At 41.0% G+C, this 15,607-nt stretch overlaps 1 protein-coding gene across 5 annotated transcripts in view; it reads right to left on the bottom strand.

The window, feature by feature from the left end:
* Positions 1-2,936: 2,936 nt before the first annotated feature.
* Positions 2,937-15,607, bottom strand: part of LOC112228057 (cullin-2) — a 39,344-nt gene continuing 26,673 nt past the window's right edge. For 3 of the 5 annotated variants that reach the window (XM_024393201.2, XM_024393204.2, XM_024393203.2), the window contains exons 10-22: positions 14,453-14,577; positions 14,092-14,199; positions 13,761-13,820; positions 13,430-13,558; positions 13,069-13,155; positions 12,478-12,630; positions 10,275-10,352; positions 10,044-10,110; positions 9,284-9,378; positions 7,160-7,336; positions 6,970-7,071; positions 6,737-6,853; positions 2,937-3,649 (exon numbers count right to left, since the gene is read on the bottom strand). In XM_024393201.2, the coding sequence (XP_024248969.1) occupies positions 3,518-3,649; positions 6,737-6,853; positions 6,970-7,071; positions 7,160-7,336; positions 9,284-9,378; positions 10,044-10,110; positions 10,275-10,352; positions 12,478-12,630; positions 13,069-13,155; positions 13,430-13,558; positions 13,761-13,820; positions 14,092-14,199; positions 14,453-14,577 (1,430 nt within the window). In that variant the 3' untranslated portion in view covers positions 2,937-3,517. The remainder of the gene's footprint in view (positions 3,650-6,736; positions 6,854-6,969; positions 7,072-7,159; positions 7,337-9,283; positions 9,379-10,043; positions 10,111-10,274; positions 10,353-12,477; positions 12,631-13,068; positions 13,156-13,429; positions 13,559-13,760; positions 13,821-14,091; positions 14,200-14,452; positions 14,578-15,607) is intronic. The other 2 variants (XM_024393205.2, XM_024393206.2) reach the window with 1 other exon arrangement.

Raw genomic sequence — 15,607 nt, 5'->3', positions numbered from 1 at the left:
ACAGTTGAAGTCGGAGGTTTGCATACACTTAGGTTGGAGTCATTAAAACTCGTTTTTCTACCACTCAACACATTTCTTGATAACAAACTATAGTTTTGGCAAGTCGGTTAGGACATCTACTTTGTGCATGACACAAGTCATTATTCCAACAATTGTTTACAGACAGATTATTTCACTTAAAATTCACTGAATCACAATTCCAGTGGGTCAGAAGTTTACATACCTAAGTTGACTGTGCCTTTAAACAGCTTGGAAACGTTCATAAAATTATGTCATGGCTTTAGAAGCTTCCGATAAGCTAATTGACATAATTTGAGTCAATTGGAGGTGTACCTGTGGATGTATTTCAAGGCCTACCTTCACACTCAGTGCCTCTTTGCTTGACATCTTAGGAAAATCAAAATACATCAGCCAAGACCTCATAAAAAATTGTAGACCTACACAAGTCTGGTTCATCCTTGGGAACAATTTCCAAACGCCTGAAGATACCACGTTCATCTGTACAAACAATAGTACGCAAGTATAAACACCATGTGACCACGCAGCCGTCAAACCGCTCAGGAAGGAGACGCGTTCTGTCTTCTAGAGATTAACGTACTTTGGTGTGAAAAGTTCAAATCAATCCCAGAACAGCAGCAAAGGACCTTGTGAAGATGCTGGAGGAAACAGATACAAAAGTATCTATATCCACAGTAAAACGAGTCCTATATCAACATAACCTGAAAGGCCGCTCAGCTAGGAAGAAGCCACTGCTCCAAAACCTCCATAAAAAAGCTAGAACTCTGGTCTGATGAAACAAAAATAGAACTGTTTGGCCATAATTACCTTGTTATGTTTGGAGGAAAAAGGGGGAGGTTTTACAAGCCAAAGAACACCATCCCAACCGGAAAGCACGGGATGGCAGCACCATGTTCTGGGGGTGCTTTGCTGCAGGAGGGACTGGTGCACTTCACAAAATAGATGGCAGCATGAGGGAGCAAAATTATGTGAATATATTAAAGCAACATCTCAAGACATCAGTCAGGAAGTTAAAGCTTGGTCGCAAATGGGTCTTCCAAATGGACAATGACCCCAAGCATACTTCCAAAGTTGTGGCAAAATGGCTTAAGGACAAAGTCAAGGTATTGGAGTGGCCATCACAAACCCTGACCTCAATTCTATAGAACGTTTGTGGGCAGAACTGAAAAAGTGTGTGCGAGCAAAGAGGCCTACAAACCTGACTCAGTTACACCATCTCTGTCAGAAGGAACGGGCCAAAATTCTTATTGTGGGAAGCTTGTGGAAGGCTACCCAAAATGTTTGACCCAAGTGAAACAATTTAAAGGCAATGCTACCAAATACTAATGGAGTGTATGTAAACTTCTGACCCACTGAGAATGGGATGAAAGAAATAAAAGCTTAAATAAATAATTCTCTCTACTATTATTCTGACATTTCAAATTCTTAAAATAAAGTGGTGATCCTAACAGACCTAAAACTGGGAATTTTCACAAGGATCAAATGTCAGGAATTGTGAAAGCTAAGTTTAAATGTAATTTGGCTAAGGTGTGTGTAAACTTCTGACTTCAACTGTATGTGTCATGACAGTGTTATAACCATTTTATGACAGGTTGTCAGCTATTATGACATATGACCGTGTCATAACATGTTATGACGCTAGGTGTCAAATAAAGTGTTACCCAAAATGTTTAAGCTCCTGTAAATATTTCACCTCTCCTGCAGTATGCAGTATTCAGTGAGCTCCAAAAGTATTGGGACAGTGAAACTGTTGTTGTTGTTTTGGCTCTGTACTCCTTCACTTTGGATGAACAACAGAGAGGTATGGCAAAATGACAATATACTGTACATCATTTACCATTGATTTATATTGGGCACACAATTATCTGAAACGCAACCAAAACAAACAGCAAATGCATCCAACAAATGTTCAGAGTCACAAGCTTGATGTAGTTACTACTCTAACACACACTGTAATTTCATTTGTGTGCTTACTTGCTTATGGGATGTCATGCAATAGCTCTCTGTTGTTCTCAGACCAGTGTATCGGCAGATGTTATCCACACATGTTTCATGTGGTCTCCCAGGTCTTGTCTCATTATACGTTTTTATTTAATTTAACTAGGCAAGTCAGTTAAGAACAAATTCTTATTTACAATGACGGCCTACCATGGCCAAACCAGGACGACGCTGGGCCAATTGTGTGCCGCCCTATGGGACTCCCAATCAAAGCCGGACGTGATAGGGCCTGGATTCGATCCAGGAAATATAGTGATGCCTCTTGCACTGACATGCAGTGCCTTAGACTGCTGCACCACTCTGGAGCCCATTAGAAGGTACCACTCTGGAGCCCATTAGAAGGTACCCAAAGTATGACTGCTTGTGCCTTGCTCAGGACGGTTGAAACAGTGACCAGCAAATCTCAGCCTCCTGGCCCTATATGTATCAAGCATCTCACAGTAGGAGTGCTCAACTAGGATCAGTTTAGTCTTTTAGATCATAATGAATAGGATTTAATGGACAGGAGTTACCTGATCCTAGCATTCCTTCTCCAATATGCTTGAGACATTACACCCGTTGATCTTCTCACTGATCCTGGGCAGAGTTTTGTACAGCTCCTGGTTGGTATAAGATGTTGTAACCAGTGGACCCTGGTCTTGTCTCATGCATGAACAAACAGGCAGTCAACATCATTGGAATACAAGAATGCAGCATTGTAAGTTACATAACAACGTGTAACTCCATAATTATTCATAACAATGGGTCCTCTTGCACCCCACCTAGAGGTAGGCTTTTGTAATGAAAATAGACATTCCATTCATCCCCTAAGTTTCTCATCACACTGACACTAGCCTCTGCCACAACATGAGCGAGGCCTGGAAGCAGAGGCTACACTAACACATACACAATCCTTTAAAATATTTCCCAAAATCCCTCAGTGTTTTTATTTATTTATTTGACAAGCAGCAGGACCATGTTTGTCACCTCAATTTGTTTGTTCTTTACATTTGAAAGTAGATACAATTATCAGTATACCGGTTTTATTACAATATTGTTTTCTAACTTCGATACATAAAAAAAGAAAACTGTAAATGTGAGAAAAGAAAGCATGGTTTTCCACGTCTAGTCTCCAACATTTCCGTCAATGTCACAGCTCACTCGCTCTTTTTCCATTCTTCTTTGTTTTCGGTTAAGTCAACAAAAAATTATTATCAGCTTTGCACACGGATAGCTATAGGCATTTTCATTGACGCAACGGTGCGTGGCACTGGTGATGTAAACAGCATAAAATCAGAAGGGGGGGGGGTCAGAAGGTGTTGTGTTTCGGTGGCTGTCTGGGTTGACTTGTTTTGTTTGTTTCCAAGATGGAGGCACATAGTCCTGCTTCATCCCTCCCTCCCTACGGGAGCATGTGAGACAGCAACAGCCCAAAAAATTATGAAGAAGAATGGTCTCTGTCGTTCTTTGCTTAACCTGCGGTTGGTTGGGGTAGGGGGCCTTATACTCCATTATTCCTCCATTATGCCACATAGCTGTACTCGTCTGCAGAGCTCTGGCTCCGCTCAATGTACTGCTTGTCAATGAGCACCTCAATGCACTTCTTGATCATGCTGATACTGGGGTTAAATCTGGCTTTGGACTGGTTGATGACCTGAGGGAAGAAATGGACAGACAGAAAGAGAGAAATTAACTGCCCGTGTTACTCTGTTGTTGGTAGAATTGTGAATAATGATGATTAAGAGGTATAAATATCATACCCCCCCAAAAAATGCTAACCTCCCGTTATTGGTAATGGTGAGAAGTTAGCATGTCTTGGGGGTATGATCTTTGTGCCACTGTAACTTTCTCACAAATCCGTAATCATGGTAGCATCCACATTACTGTATAAGTGTCCAGAAACATTTTATATTTATATTTACAAAAAGTGACTTTATATTTATTAAGGATCCCCATTAGCTGATATCAAAGCAGGAGCTACTCGTCCTGGGGTCCAGCTACATTTAGGAAAGTACATACAATAGAGAAAAAAAAAAGTGTTATTACATGACATTTCATAACGCTTTTCACAACACACTGTGTGCCCTCAGGCCACTAATCGACTACCACATACACTACATGACCAAAGGTATGTGGACACCTGCTCATCGAACATCTCACTGCAAAATAATGGGCATTAATATGGAGTTGGTCTCCCCTTTGCTGCTATAACAGCCTCCACTCTTCTAGGAAGGCTTTCCACTAGATGTTGAAATATTGCTGCGGGAACTTTCTTCCATTCAGCCACAAGAGATCTTAGGCTTGTGTGAGGCTGCTAAGCCATGGAAACCTATTTCATGAAGCTCCCGACGAACAGTTGACATTGACGTTGCATCCTGGGGCAGTTTGAAACGCGGTAGTGAGTGTTGCAACCAAGGACAGACGATTTTTACGGGATTCAGGACTCGCCGGTCCAGTTTTGTGAGCTTGTGTGGCCTACCACGTAGCGGGTGAGCTGTTGTTGCTCCTAGACGTTTCCACTTCACAATAACAGCACTTACAGTTGACCAGGGAAGCTCTAGCAGGGCAGAAATTTGTTTAACTGACTTGTTGGAAAGGTGGCATCCTATGACGGTGACACTTTGAAAGTCACTGAACTCTTCTGTAAGGCCATTCTACTGACAATGATTGTCTATGGTGATTGCATGTCTGTGTGCTCGATTCTATACTCCTATCAGCAACGGATGTGGCTGAAATAGCCGACTCCACTAACTTGAAGGGGTGTCCACATACTTTTGTATATACAGTGTATCTACAATACAAAATCCATGTGTACGTGCATGTGTATGTGCCTGTGTGTGTGTCTTTTCACCGTCCCCCCTGTTCTATGAGGTGAATATTTATCTATTTAAAAAAAAAAATCTGATTATACTGCTTGCACCTGAGGTGGAATAGAGTTCCTTGTAGCCATGGCTCTATGCAGTACTGTGTGCCTCCCATAGTCTGTTCTGGACTTGGGGATTGTGAAGAGACCTCTGGTGGCATGTCTTGTGAGATATGCATGGGTGTCTGAGCTGTGTGCTAGTAGTTTAAACAGACAGCGTGTTGCATTCAGCATGTCAACACTTTATTACAAAAACAAGTAGTGATGAAGTCAATCTCTCCTCTACTTTGAGCCATATTCATGTTAGCTCTCTGTGTACATTTAAGGGTCAGCCATGCTGCCCTGTTCTGAGCCAATTGCAATTTTCGTAAGTCCCTCTTTGTGGCACCTGACCACATAACTGGACAGTAGTCTATGTGTGAAAAAACTAGGGCATGTAGGACCTGCCTTGTTGATAGTGTTGTTAAGGCAGCAGAGCTGTGCTTTATTATCTCCCCATCTTAGCTACTGTTGCGTCAACATGTTTTGACCATGACAATTTACAATTCAGGGTTACTCCAAGCAGTTTAGTCACCACAACTTGCTCAATTTCCACATTATTCATTAGAAGATTTTGTTAAGGTTTAGGGTTTAGTGAATGATTTGTCAAAAAATACAATGCTTTTAGTTTTTGAAATATTTAGGACTAACCTATTTCTTGTCACCCATTCTGAAACTGCAGCTCTTTGTTAACTGTTGCAATGATTTCACTTGCTGTAGTAGCTGACGTGTATAGTGTTGAGTCATCCACATACATAGATACACTGGCTTTACTTAAAGAATGTCATTAGTAAAGATTGCAAAAAGTAAAGGGGCCTTGACAGCTGCCCTGTGGAATGCCTGATTCTACCTGGATTATGTTGGAGAGGCTTCCATTAAAGAACACCCTCTGTGTTCTGTTAGACAGGAAGCTCTCCTCATTTCTATTGGGCACAACATAATCCGAAACACAACCAAAACAAAACAAACTGCAAATACATCCAACAAGTTTGTACAGTCACAAGCTTGATGTAGCTATTGTGTGTTAGGAATATGGGACCAAACACTACACTTTTGACTACTTTAATACACATAAGTGAATTTGTCCAAATACTTATGACACCTTCAAAATGGGGGGACTAGATATATAGTGCTTTAATTTCTAAACGATAAAACAGATATGAACGAAAATACTCTTAAATACAAGGTGACATTCTGTACTGTCACCTCATATGAAACATTTGATCTCAAATCCAAAATGTTGGAGTATATGTAGGGGAGTGTATGTGGTGGGGAGGGTTCGTCACTAATCCAGTCCTAATTTTCTGCATTGACAGAAATAACAAATATTGAACCATTAAAGTACAGAGTGGGAAAATAAAATAGTGGTTGGAGGTGTGTTGTGTTGTTGGGGAGACAGGATATATGTGAGTGAGTGAGATAGATGATGACAGCAGAAAGAAAGGTGCTGCAGCCTTCTCCTAGTCCCCAGGCATGTTCGAAGATCATTCCAGGGGGGAGACACTCATTCCTGACAACACTGTTCTGTCCTGGCCTCAGAGATCTCACCATCAAGGAAGGAATTTACCTCCCTGACACAACACACCAGAACATCAACACAGGAGGAAGAGAGCCTGAACCAGGGAGGATGTAGTCCGACTGGTCAGGTGATAGCTCTGTCCTCAGGAAAACCCTTGGATCTGAACAGTAACTTGCCTGTACCATTCACACACATTGCTTCAACCTGTAGCCTTGATATCTCTCCCTCTCAGCAGCATGTATATGTACAGTACAGACCTGGGGTGAAATAGTTAGCTATTTCTACATGGGTTTGTGGAATATGACAGGAGTTGAACTCACCTCCTGTATGAGGGCGTTGTGTCTGAGCACTTTGCGTGCCTTCATGATTCTCACTATAGCAGCTTGTAAATACATTTTGCGGTCCTCGTCCACTGCACTCCTCGTCTGCTCCATCTCCTGCAAGGTCGAAGAAACACACACACGTTTAAACAGATGCAGGCACTTTCAGAGAATAGGTGTTTGCATTGTTGGATGGATACAGTCTGAGCTCTCAGTGTAGTAGGGTAATGTACCTGTGGTGTGTCTTTCTGCATTGACGTTGTGATCTTGAACTTTGTTCTTTTACTGGTGAAACTCATATTTAGTGAAAATGTGGACTCAGTGTCGATTTCCTCCTGAAGACAAGAAAATAGTTACATATATAGTATCCACCACGAGAAATAATAAAAATGCCAAGATGAGCTACTTTTAAATCCATCTAACCACTAAAGAAGACACTGCTGACTCTGGGTCTCCGGGTGATTCTGTGGCTGCTGATATCTGACCCCTGACCTTTTGAGAGTCGTGGTTAAGCATCTTGACGTCCAGCAGAGACTTGATGGTCTTCTGAAGCTCCTTCTCGTTCATCTGGGTGGAGTCTTGGAGCTCCTTGTAGCCCACCTGTTTGGATATGATACAGACCTTGTTCAGTGCTTAGGGCACAGTTATTGAACTAGTTCAGTGCTTAGGGCACAGTTATTGAACTAGTTCAGTGCTTAGGGCACAGTTATTGAACTAGTTCAGTGCTTAGGGCACAGTTATTGAACTAGTTCAGTGCTTAGGGCACAGTTATTGAACAAGTTCAGTGCTTAGGGCACAGTTATTAAACTAGTTCAGTGCTTAGGGCACAGTTATTAAACTAGTTCAGTGCTTAGGGCACAGTTATTAAACTAGTTCAGTGCTTAGGGCACAGTTATTGAACTAGTTCAGTGCTTAGGGCACAGTTATTGAACTAGTTCAGTGCTTAGGGCACAGTTATTGAACTAGTTCAGTGCTTAGGGCACAGTTATTGAACTAGTTAGTGCTTAGGGCACAGTTATTGAACTAGTTCAGTGCTTAGGGCACAGTTATTGAACTAGTTCAGTGCTTAGGGCACAGTTATTGAACTAGTTCAGTGCTTAGGGCACTAGGCACAGTTATTGAACTAGTTCAGTGCTTACAGTTATTAGTTAGGGCACAGATATTGAAACAAGTTCAGTGCCTAGGGCACGGTTATTGAGGTAGTTCAGTGCTTAGGGCACAGTTATTAAACTAGTTCAGTGCTTAGGGCACAGTTATTGAACTAGTTCAGTGCTTAGGGCACAGTTATTGAACTAGTTCAGTGCTTAGGGCACAGTTATTAAACTAGTTCAGTGCTTAGGGCAGTTATTGAACAAGTTCAGTGCCTAGGGCACAGTTATTGAACTAGTTCAGTGCTTAGGGCAGTTATTGAACTAGTTCAGTGCTTAGGGCACAGTTATTGAACTAGTTCAGTGCTTAGGGCAGTTATTGAACTAGTTCAGTGCTTAGGGCACGGTTATTGAGGTAGTTCAGTGCTTAGGGCACAGTTATTAAACTAGTTCAGTGCTTAGGGCACAGTTATTGAACTAGTTCAGTGCTTAGGGCACAGTTATTAAACTAGTTCAGTGCTTAGGGCACAGTTATTGAACTAGTTCAGTGCTTAGGGCACAGTTATTAAACTAGTTCAGTGCTTAGGGCAGTTATTGAACAAGTTCAGTGCCTAGGGCACGGTTATTGAGGTAGTTCAGTGCTTAGGGCACAGTTATTAAACTAGTTCAGTGCTTAGGGCACAGTTATTGAACTAGTTCAGTGCTTAGGGCACAGTTATTGAACTAGTTCAGTGCTTAGGGCACAGTTATTGAACTAGTTCAGTGCTTAGGGCACAGTTATTAAACTAGTTCAGTGCTTAGGGCACAGTTATTGAACTAGTTCAGTGCTTAGGGCACAGTTATTGAACTAGTTCAGTGCTTAGGGCACAGTTATTAAACTAGTTCAGTGCTTAGGGCACAGTTATTAAACTAGTTCAGTGCTTAGGGCACAGTTATTAAACTAGTTCAGTGCTTAGGGCACAGTTATTGAACTAGTTCAGTGCTTAGGGCACAGTTATTAAACTAGTTCAGTGCTTAGGGCACAGTTATTGAACTAGTTCAGTGCTTAGGGCACAGTTATTGAACTAGTTCAGTGCTTAGGGCACAGATATTGAACTAGTTCAGTGCTTAGGGCACAGTTATTGAACTAGTTCAGTGCTTAGGGCACAGTTATTGAACTAGTTCAGTGCTTAGGGCACAGTTATTGAACTAGTTCAGTGCTTAGGGCACAGATATTGAGCTAGTTCAGTGCTTAGGGCAGTTATTGAACAAGTTCAGTGCCTAGGGCACGGTTATTGAGGTAGTTCAGTGCTTAGGGCACAGTTATTGAACTAGTTCAGTGCTAAGGGCACAGTAATTGAAGTGCTTAGGGCACAGTTAACACAGTCCCTTTCCACCTGTTAGGATATTGGGGTAGTTAGTGCTTAAGGTACAGTTAAGTCAGTCCATTTCCACTAAACATGTTGGTTTCGTAACACACCGTCTCACTGTTGTTGAAGGCCAGCAGCACCGCCATCTGGTAGGTGGTCACCATGGCAACATAGGGCTTGGAGAGATAGTTCATCTTCACCTCACCTAAAGAGAGAATGGAGCCAATCATCATCATCACCACAGCACCAATGCTGTACCACCATCTTATTCGCCACACCACCTATTGATAACAGGTTTGTATTTGTATATAAAAAACACTGCTCTCAAGTGTAAGCAAAACCAAAGAGAAATCAGACTAAAGTAATCCCCAATCCTAATGTGTTCACTGGGTATTCTTGTAAACGCACACAGGGATTTAGTTCCAATGCGTTAACTGCAGTGTCAGTGTCAGGATTGCACCTGAAGTATGTATGCTGTTGTAAACTTTGGGGGAGTTATCACAGGGAGTTTGAGGGAGCTACCCCACGCTGTGGGATTTCATGGATTGTGCAGTAGTAGTGCCAGGTGCAGCTCAGTGTTAGTTAGAATCAGAGCCTCTCCACTAACATGTAATAGTGTCACTATGATTTGGGATAAAACACTTCAGAGCATACAGACATAATCCATTTTAGACGATTTAATAATCATCCCGTTACTTCTGTCGAGCTATAGATGTGATTTCAGCGAGTAGCAAGTGGGCCTTCATATAGTAGCAGTTTCAGTGAAAAACAAAGTACTGCTGCTGACAAAATAATTCCACATAATTTGCACTGGGTTTTCTATACTTACGATCACCTGCCGTGTGTGTGTGTGCGAGCACGCATACATACCTGTGCAGAGATAGTGCAGCCAAGTCAACTTCCTCCCACTGAAGTGCTGATTATAGAACAACTCAAACTGTGGAGAAAAACATAATCATGTTAGAATTACATAAGATTAAGATATGCAGTTTTGTTGAATAGCTATGTGAAATCTTGGGGCAATCACAGAAATAAGGTTTTATTTCTATGGGCATGCCCTCTCCAAACAACCACATCTAAGTCTCCTGAACCACTACTCACCATCTGTACACTCTTCTCCAGCTCCTGTGGGATGGCAAAGGTGGAGGAAGAGATGTGTGTGAGGGGCCAGGCTCCTGCCTGCAACGAGACAACACACACGGTGAGACATCTCCACCACCATTGTCATTGAGGTTCTCACAGCAAACCTGTCTGAAGGTGCCTAACCTTCAAACTATCTACAAAACCACACAAAATTACCCAATTACCCGATTTCACTCCAGTGTCAACAACCTTTATTATGGGAAAACAATACATTGGATACTTCTTTGATGGGTGACGTTTTCTCTTACGCTATCAACCTGCACATAAAGTAATGTCTATCTATTAATATGGCTGAGCTATCAACCTGCTTAACCTGCACATAAAGTAATGTATATCTATTAATATTCCTGAGCTATCAACCTGCTTAACCTGCACATAAAGTAACGTCTATCTATTAACATGGGTGAGCTATCAAACTGCATAACCTGCACATAAAGTAATGTATATCTATTAATATGGCTGAGCTATCAACCTGCTTAACCTGCACATAAAGTAATGTCTATCTATTAATATGGCTGAGCTATCAACCTGCATAACCTGCACATAAAGTAACGTCTATCTATTAATATGGCTGAGCTATCAACCTGCATAACCTGCACATAAAGTAATGTCTATCTATTAATATGGCTGAGCTATCAACCTGCATAACCTGCACATAAAGTAATGTCTAGGTATTAACATGGGTGAGCTATCAACCTGCATAACCTGCACATAAAGTAACGTCTATCTATTAATATGGCTGAGCTATCAACCTGCATAACCTGCACATAAAGTAAGGTATATCTATTAATATAGGTGACGACTGCACATTTGCACATGATTGCTCCTATTTTATGACTAACTGATATCTTTGCTGTCCATCATATATACATACTACCATTCAAAAGTTTGGGGTCACTTAGAAATGTCCTTGTTTCTGAAAGAAAAGTACATTTGTTGTCCATTAAAATAACATCAAATTGATCAGAAATACAGTGTAGACATTGTTGATGTTGTAAATGACTATTGTAGTTGGAAACGGCTGATATTTAATGGAATATCTACAGAGGCCCGTTATCAGCAACCATCACTCCTGTGTTCCAATGGCACGCTGTGCTAGCTAATCCAAGTTTATTATTTTAAAAAGCTAATTGAACATTTGAAAACCCTTTTGCTATTATGTTAGCACAGCTGAAAACTGCCTCACAAGTCCTCAACTGGCAGCTTCATTAAATAGTACCCACTAAAAACCAGTCTCAATGTCAACAGTGAAGAGGTGACTCCAGGATGCTGGCCTTCTAGGCAGTTGCAAAGAAAAAGCCATATCTCAGACTGGCCAATAAAAATAAAAGATTAAGATGTGGAACACAGACACTGGACAGAGGAACTCTGCCTAGAAGGCCAGAATCCCAGAGTCGCCTCTTCACTGTTGATGTCGAGACGGGTAATATTTAATGAAGTTACCAGTTGAGGACTTCTGAGTTTTGAGGCGTCTGTTTCTCAAACTAGACACCCTAATGTACTTGTCCTCTTGCTCAGTTGTGCACCAGGGTCTCCCACTCCTCTTTCTATTCTGGTTAGAGACAGTTGTTTGGTGAAGGGAGTAGTACACAGGGTTGTAGGAGATCTTCAGTTTCTTGGCAATTTCTCGCATGGAACAGCCTTCATTTCTCAGAACAAGAATAGACTGACGAGTATCAGAAGAAAGGTCTTTGTTTCTGGCCATTTTGAGCCTGTAATCGAACCCACAGATGCTGATGTTCCAGATACTCAACTAGTCTAAAGAAGGACAGTTTTATTGCTTCTATAACCAGCACTACAGTTGCATTTGGGTTTTCTAATGATCAATTATCCTTTTAAAATAATAAACTTGGATTAGCTAACACAACGTGTCATTGGAACACAGGAGTGATGGTTGCTGATAATGGGCCTCTGTATGCCTATGTAGATATTCCATTAAAAATCAGCCGTTTCCAGCTACAATAGTCATTTAAAACTTTAACATTGTCTACACTGTATTTCTGATCAATTTGATGTTATTTTAATGGACAAAAAATGTATATGTCTATGTCATGTTGTATGGTTGTTATTGTTTTAATGCTGTTTCTTACCCTAACTGCACTATACACATTTGAAGACAATAAATATATGAATTGATGTGAGACTTCTAAACTCCTCTCACCTGTAATACATAGATCTGGAAGCTGATTCCCAGGTCAACCGGTGATTCCTGGGTCTTGATGAAGTTGTTGAATTTGTTATTCAGGTCTGCGCTGACGCTCATGTCTGTGTACATTCTGTGGAGCTTGCTCGTGAACTCGTAGCCGCATGCTTGCTGTAGTGGGGGAGAGAATGTGTGTGTGTGTATGTATGTATGTATGAATGAAAGACATGCACCAGTACAAACACTATAATAAACAAGTCCATCATTACGGCCAAATATCACACATGACAGACGCATTAGAGTACAGTGGAGTCACACAGCTAGAAGACATTTAGAAGCACATGCTGTAGGGCTTCGTTTGAAAGTTATGTGGAATACTAGATTAAAGGGAAAGACTGACAGTTTAGAGTGATGCTCAATTATGGAATTAATAAATGGCATTGATAGCGTCTTATCCAGAGGGTGTACCTGCACATCACGCTGCCTCATGCTACAGAAACAAGAGATATGCTCCTGCCATATGGGCCATTCTGGTTTAGAAAATGCTTACTTTAGGCATAAGAGACCTTGAAATTGCACCTGCTAAAGTTGAAAGGAGTCTTACTTCACCTTTAGTTTGTTGATCATGGCTTCCTCTGAGTCCATGGACAAGGACAGCCCATGTATTAACCTCTTTGCTAACATTCTTGCATAAAACTGTACAAAAGAGAAAGAAGCGACAGAGTGGGAGACAGAGTGAAAGAGAGAGAGGGGGCAAGAGAGTGAGTCATCAACATGGTTAAGAAGAAAACATAAGACATCAATTCAACATCTCAGTCTCCAAAAACTTTTTTTAAATTTTTAGATAATGCTCTTTAGCGAATTCCAAATTCAGTCTGGAAGGAATAAAAAAGCAGCCATACTAGCTGTCAATATCGCTGGTCATTTGAGATAATGAGAGTAATAACGCTAATGCCGGTCAATCGGCTACCTTTTGAAAAACGTCCTTGTCGTCTATGTACTTGAACACGGTGATGAAGCTAGTCAGCTTGTCCTCCACCTCATTCTCTGTCATTCCCTTTGCAGACTTCTTCAGCAGATTGTCACAATACTTAGCGAGCTACATGGGTAAAGGGAAAAACAACACAAGGTCAGACATAACCATGGTCCTCAAAACAAATGTTGAAAAAACACACAGAAAGTAGTAGAGATCTAGACGAACTGCTGTGTACAGGGTTTTTACTTAGTTTATCACTGTGGCCTTATCTGATACCCTCACACATTTCCTAACCTCAGGTGTCATGAATGAGTCTCACACTCACCAGTTCAGGTGCTTTGCAGATGGATTTGGGCTCCCTGTAGTTAACCACTGAAGTCAAAGCCTGGGGAGGATCAAACAAACCAGTAATTTCCCCTCCCATCAGTTTCAGTACATCCACAGCTTAAGACATCAACTAATAAATACAGTTAAAAGTTATGTTTTGATTTATGAAAATCCTTAGGAACAATCTTGTGAGAAACAATATGGAGCCACATTCCATAGTGAACACAAACACCACTCACTGGCGCCACCTACTGGCTTGACCTGTCCCTAGTGTCCACATTCTGATTTCCCCTCTAAGCCTGCCAGCCAGGGAGTCACAACATTAATACCTTATCAAGTGCGCTCATGAAGTGCTGATCCCCATTCAGGACTGTGTTAATGAGCTGAACAAATTTACTGTGAACCTCTAACACGGACTCCACAAACAGGGTTGGCATCTGAGGAGGTAACAACACAACAGGAGAATTAGTAGTGAGTTGTGAATATTATCTTTGTGATAATGGTAATCTGATAATGCATAGGCCTACTGATAATACATACTAATAATGCACAGCGACAATGTAGTGTTTGAAGTCCAAAAACAATACATTTTGACAAAAGGATTAGCAGGGTGCTGCTGTACATTTACAATGATAAAAATCAGATAACGTACAATGACAACGTATAGTGATACACAAAGATGTGACGTACATTTTCCTGAGAGAGGTTACTGGTGGCCCGGAGGCCCTCGTCGTGGATATGGATCTGGAGCTCCTGGATCATGTGGGGTAAGCCGCTGGACACGGCTCTCAGCAGGGTGTACATGTTAGCCATGTCTGTAGGGGGTAGCAAGAGGGAGAAAGAGGGGAGAGGAGAGCGAGACCAGAAGGAAGGCAGAGACAGACGGCGCCAGGGGAGAGTCAGTCATAGAGACAGGGTTCGTACAGACAGACCAATCCGAGGACTTTCAAGTACATTTTCAAGCACTAATATTTATTTTCAAGGACCATCCATTTGTAATACTTCCTAACATATAGGTGTTTTATTCATCACTACCTCAGTCATACCCAATAACACGTCTTTCAATACTTAATTACTACATAATTGAGTGGTACGTCAGTAGTGATGACGTTGTAATTTGAGAAGTGATGAGCAGTTTTGGGACGTGCCTACTGGTGAACACATTTTCTATTCGCATTACTACACAATTCCAGCTCAATGACCGTATTGTATTACTATAGGGAATTTGGGAATCTACTACTTAATAGCTACTAAATAGTGTAGTAACTATGCAATTGTGTTAATTTTATGTAATATTGTTTAATTGATATCACAATATGCCTAACTCTTTCTTGAACTACACTGTTGGTTAAGGGCTTGGAAGCAAGCATTTCATGGTAAGGTCTACCTACACATGTTGTATATGTGACAAATGAACTTTGACTTGGTTTTAAAAACTGTAGCCACAATAATCTTTGAAGTCACAACAACCTGTTTCTGGTGAATTCAAATTCATAAATGGTACTATGGATCAGTCAGTGAGATCAACATGATTGTGTAAAACAAACTCAATGACAATAAAACAACCTTTAATTTTAGGTTACAGACCAAAATGTTTCATGTTGAACCATTTTCAACAACAATCTCAAAAATGTCCATGTCAATAAAGTTAATTTAATATGAGAGAGAGAGAGAGATGGATTTAGATGCATTATTGAAATGGTATATAACAGATGGCAGTCTGAACAATATATCAGAGAGATGAGAATACGGAATGTGTTTAGCTAATAGTGATAATGGTTGAAATAAAGACTTTGAAAGCAAATGGTAGATGAAGGTGAGAAAACTAGCTACCTTTTGTCTAAT

Source organism: Oncorhynchus tshawytscha, linkage group LG29, assembly GCF_018296145.1.
Source record: "Oncorhynchus tshawytscha isolate Ot180627B linkage group LG29, Otsh_v2.0, whole genome shotgun sequence".
Taxonomy (NCBI): domain Eukaryota; kingdom Metazoa; phylum Chordata; class Actinopteri; order Salmoniformes; family Salmonidae; genus Oncorhynchus; species Oncorhynchus tshawytscha.
Note: the sequence above shows the minus strand (reverse complement) of the source record. Positions and strands in the feature narration are given on the sequence as shown.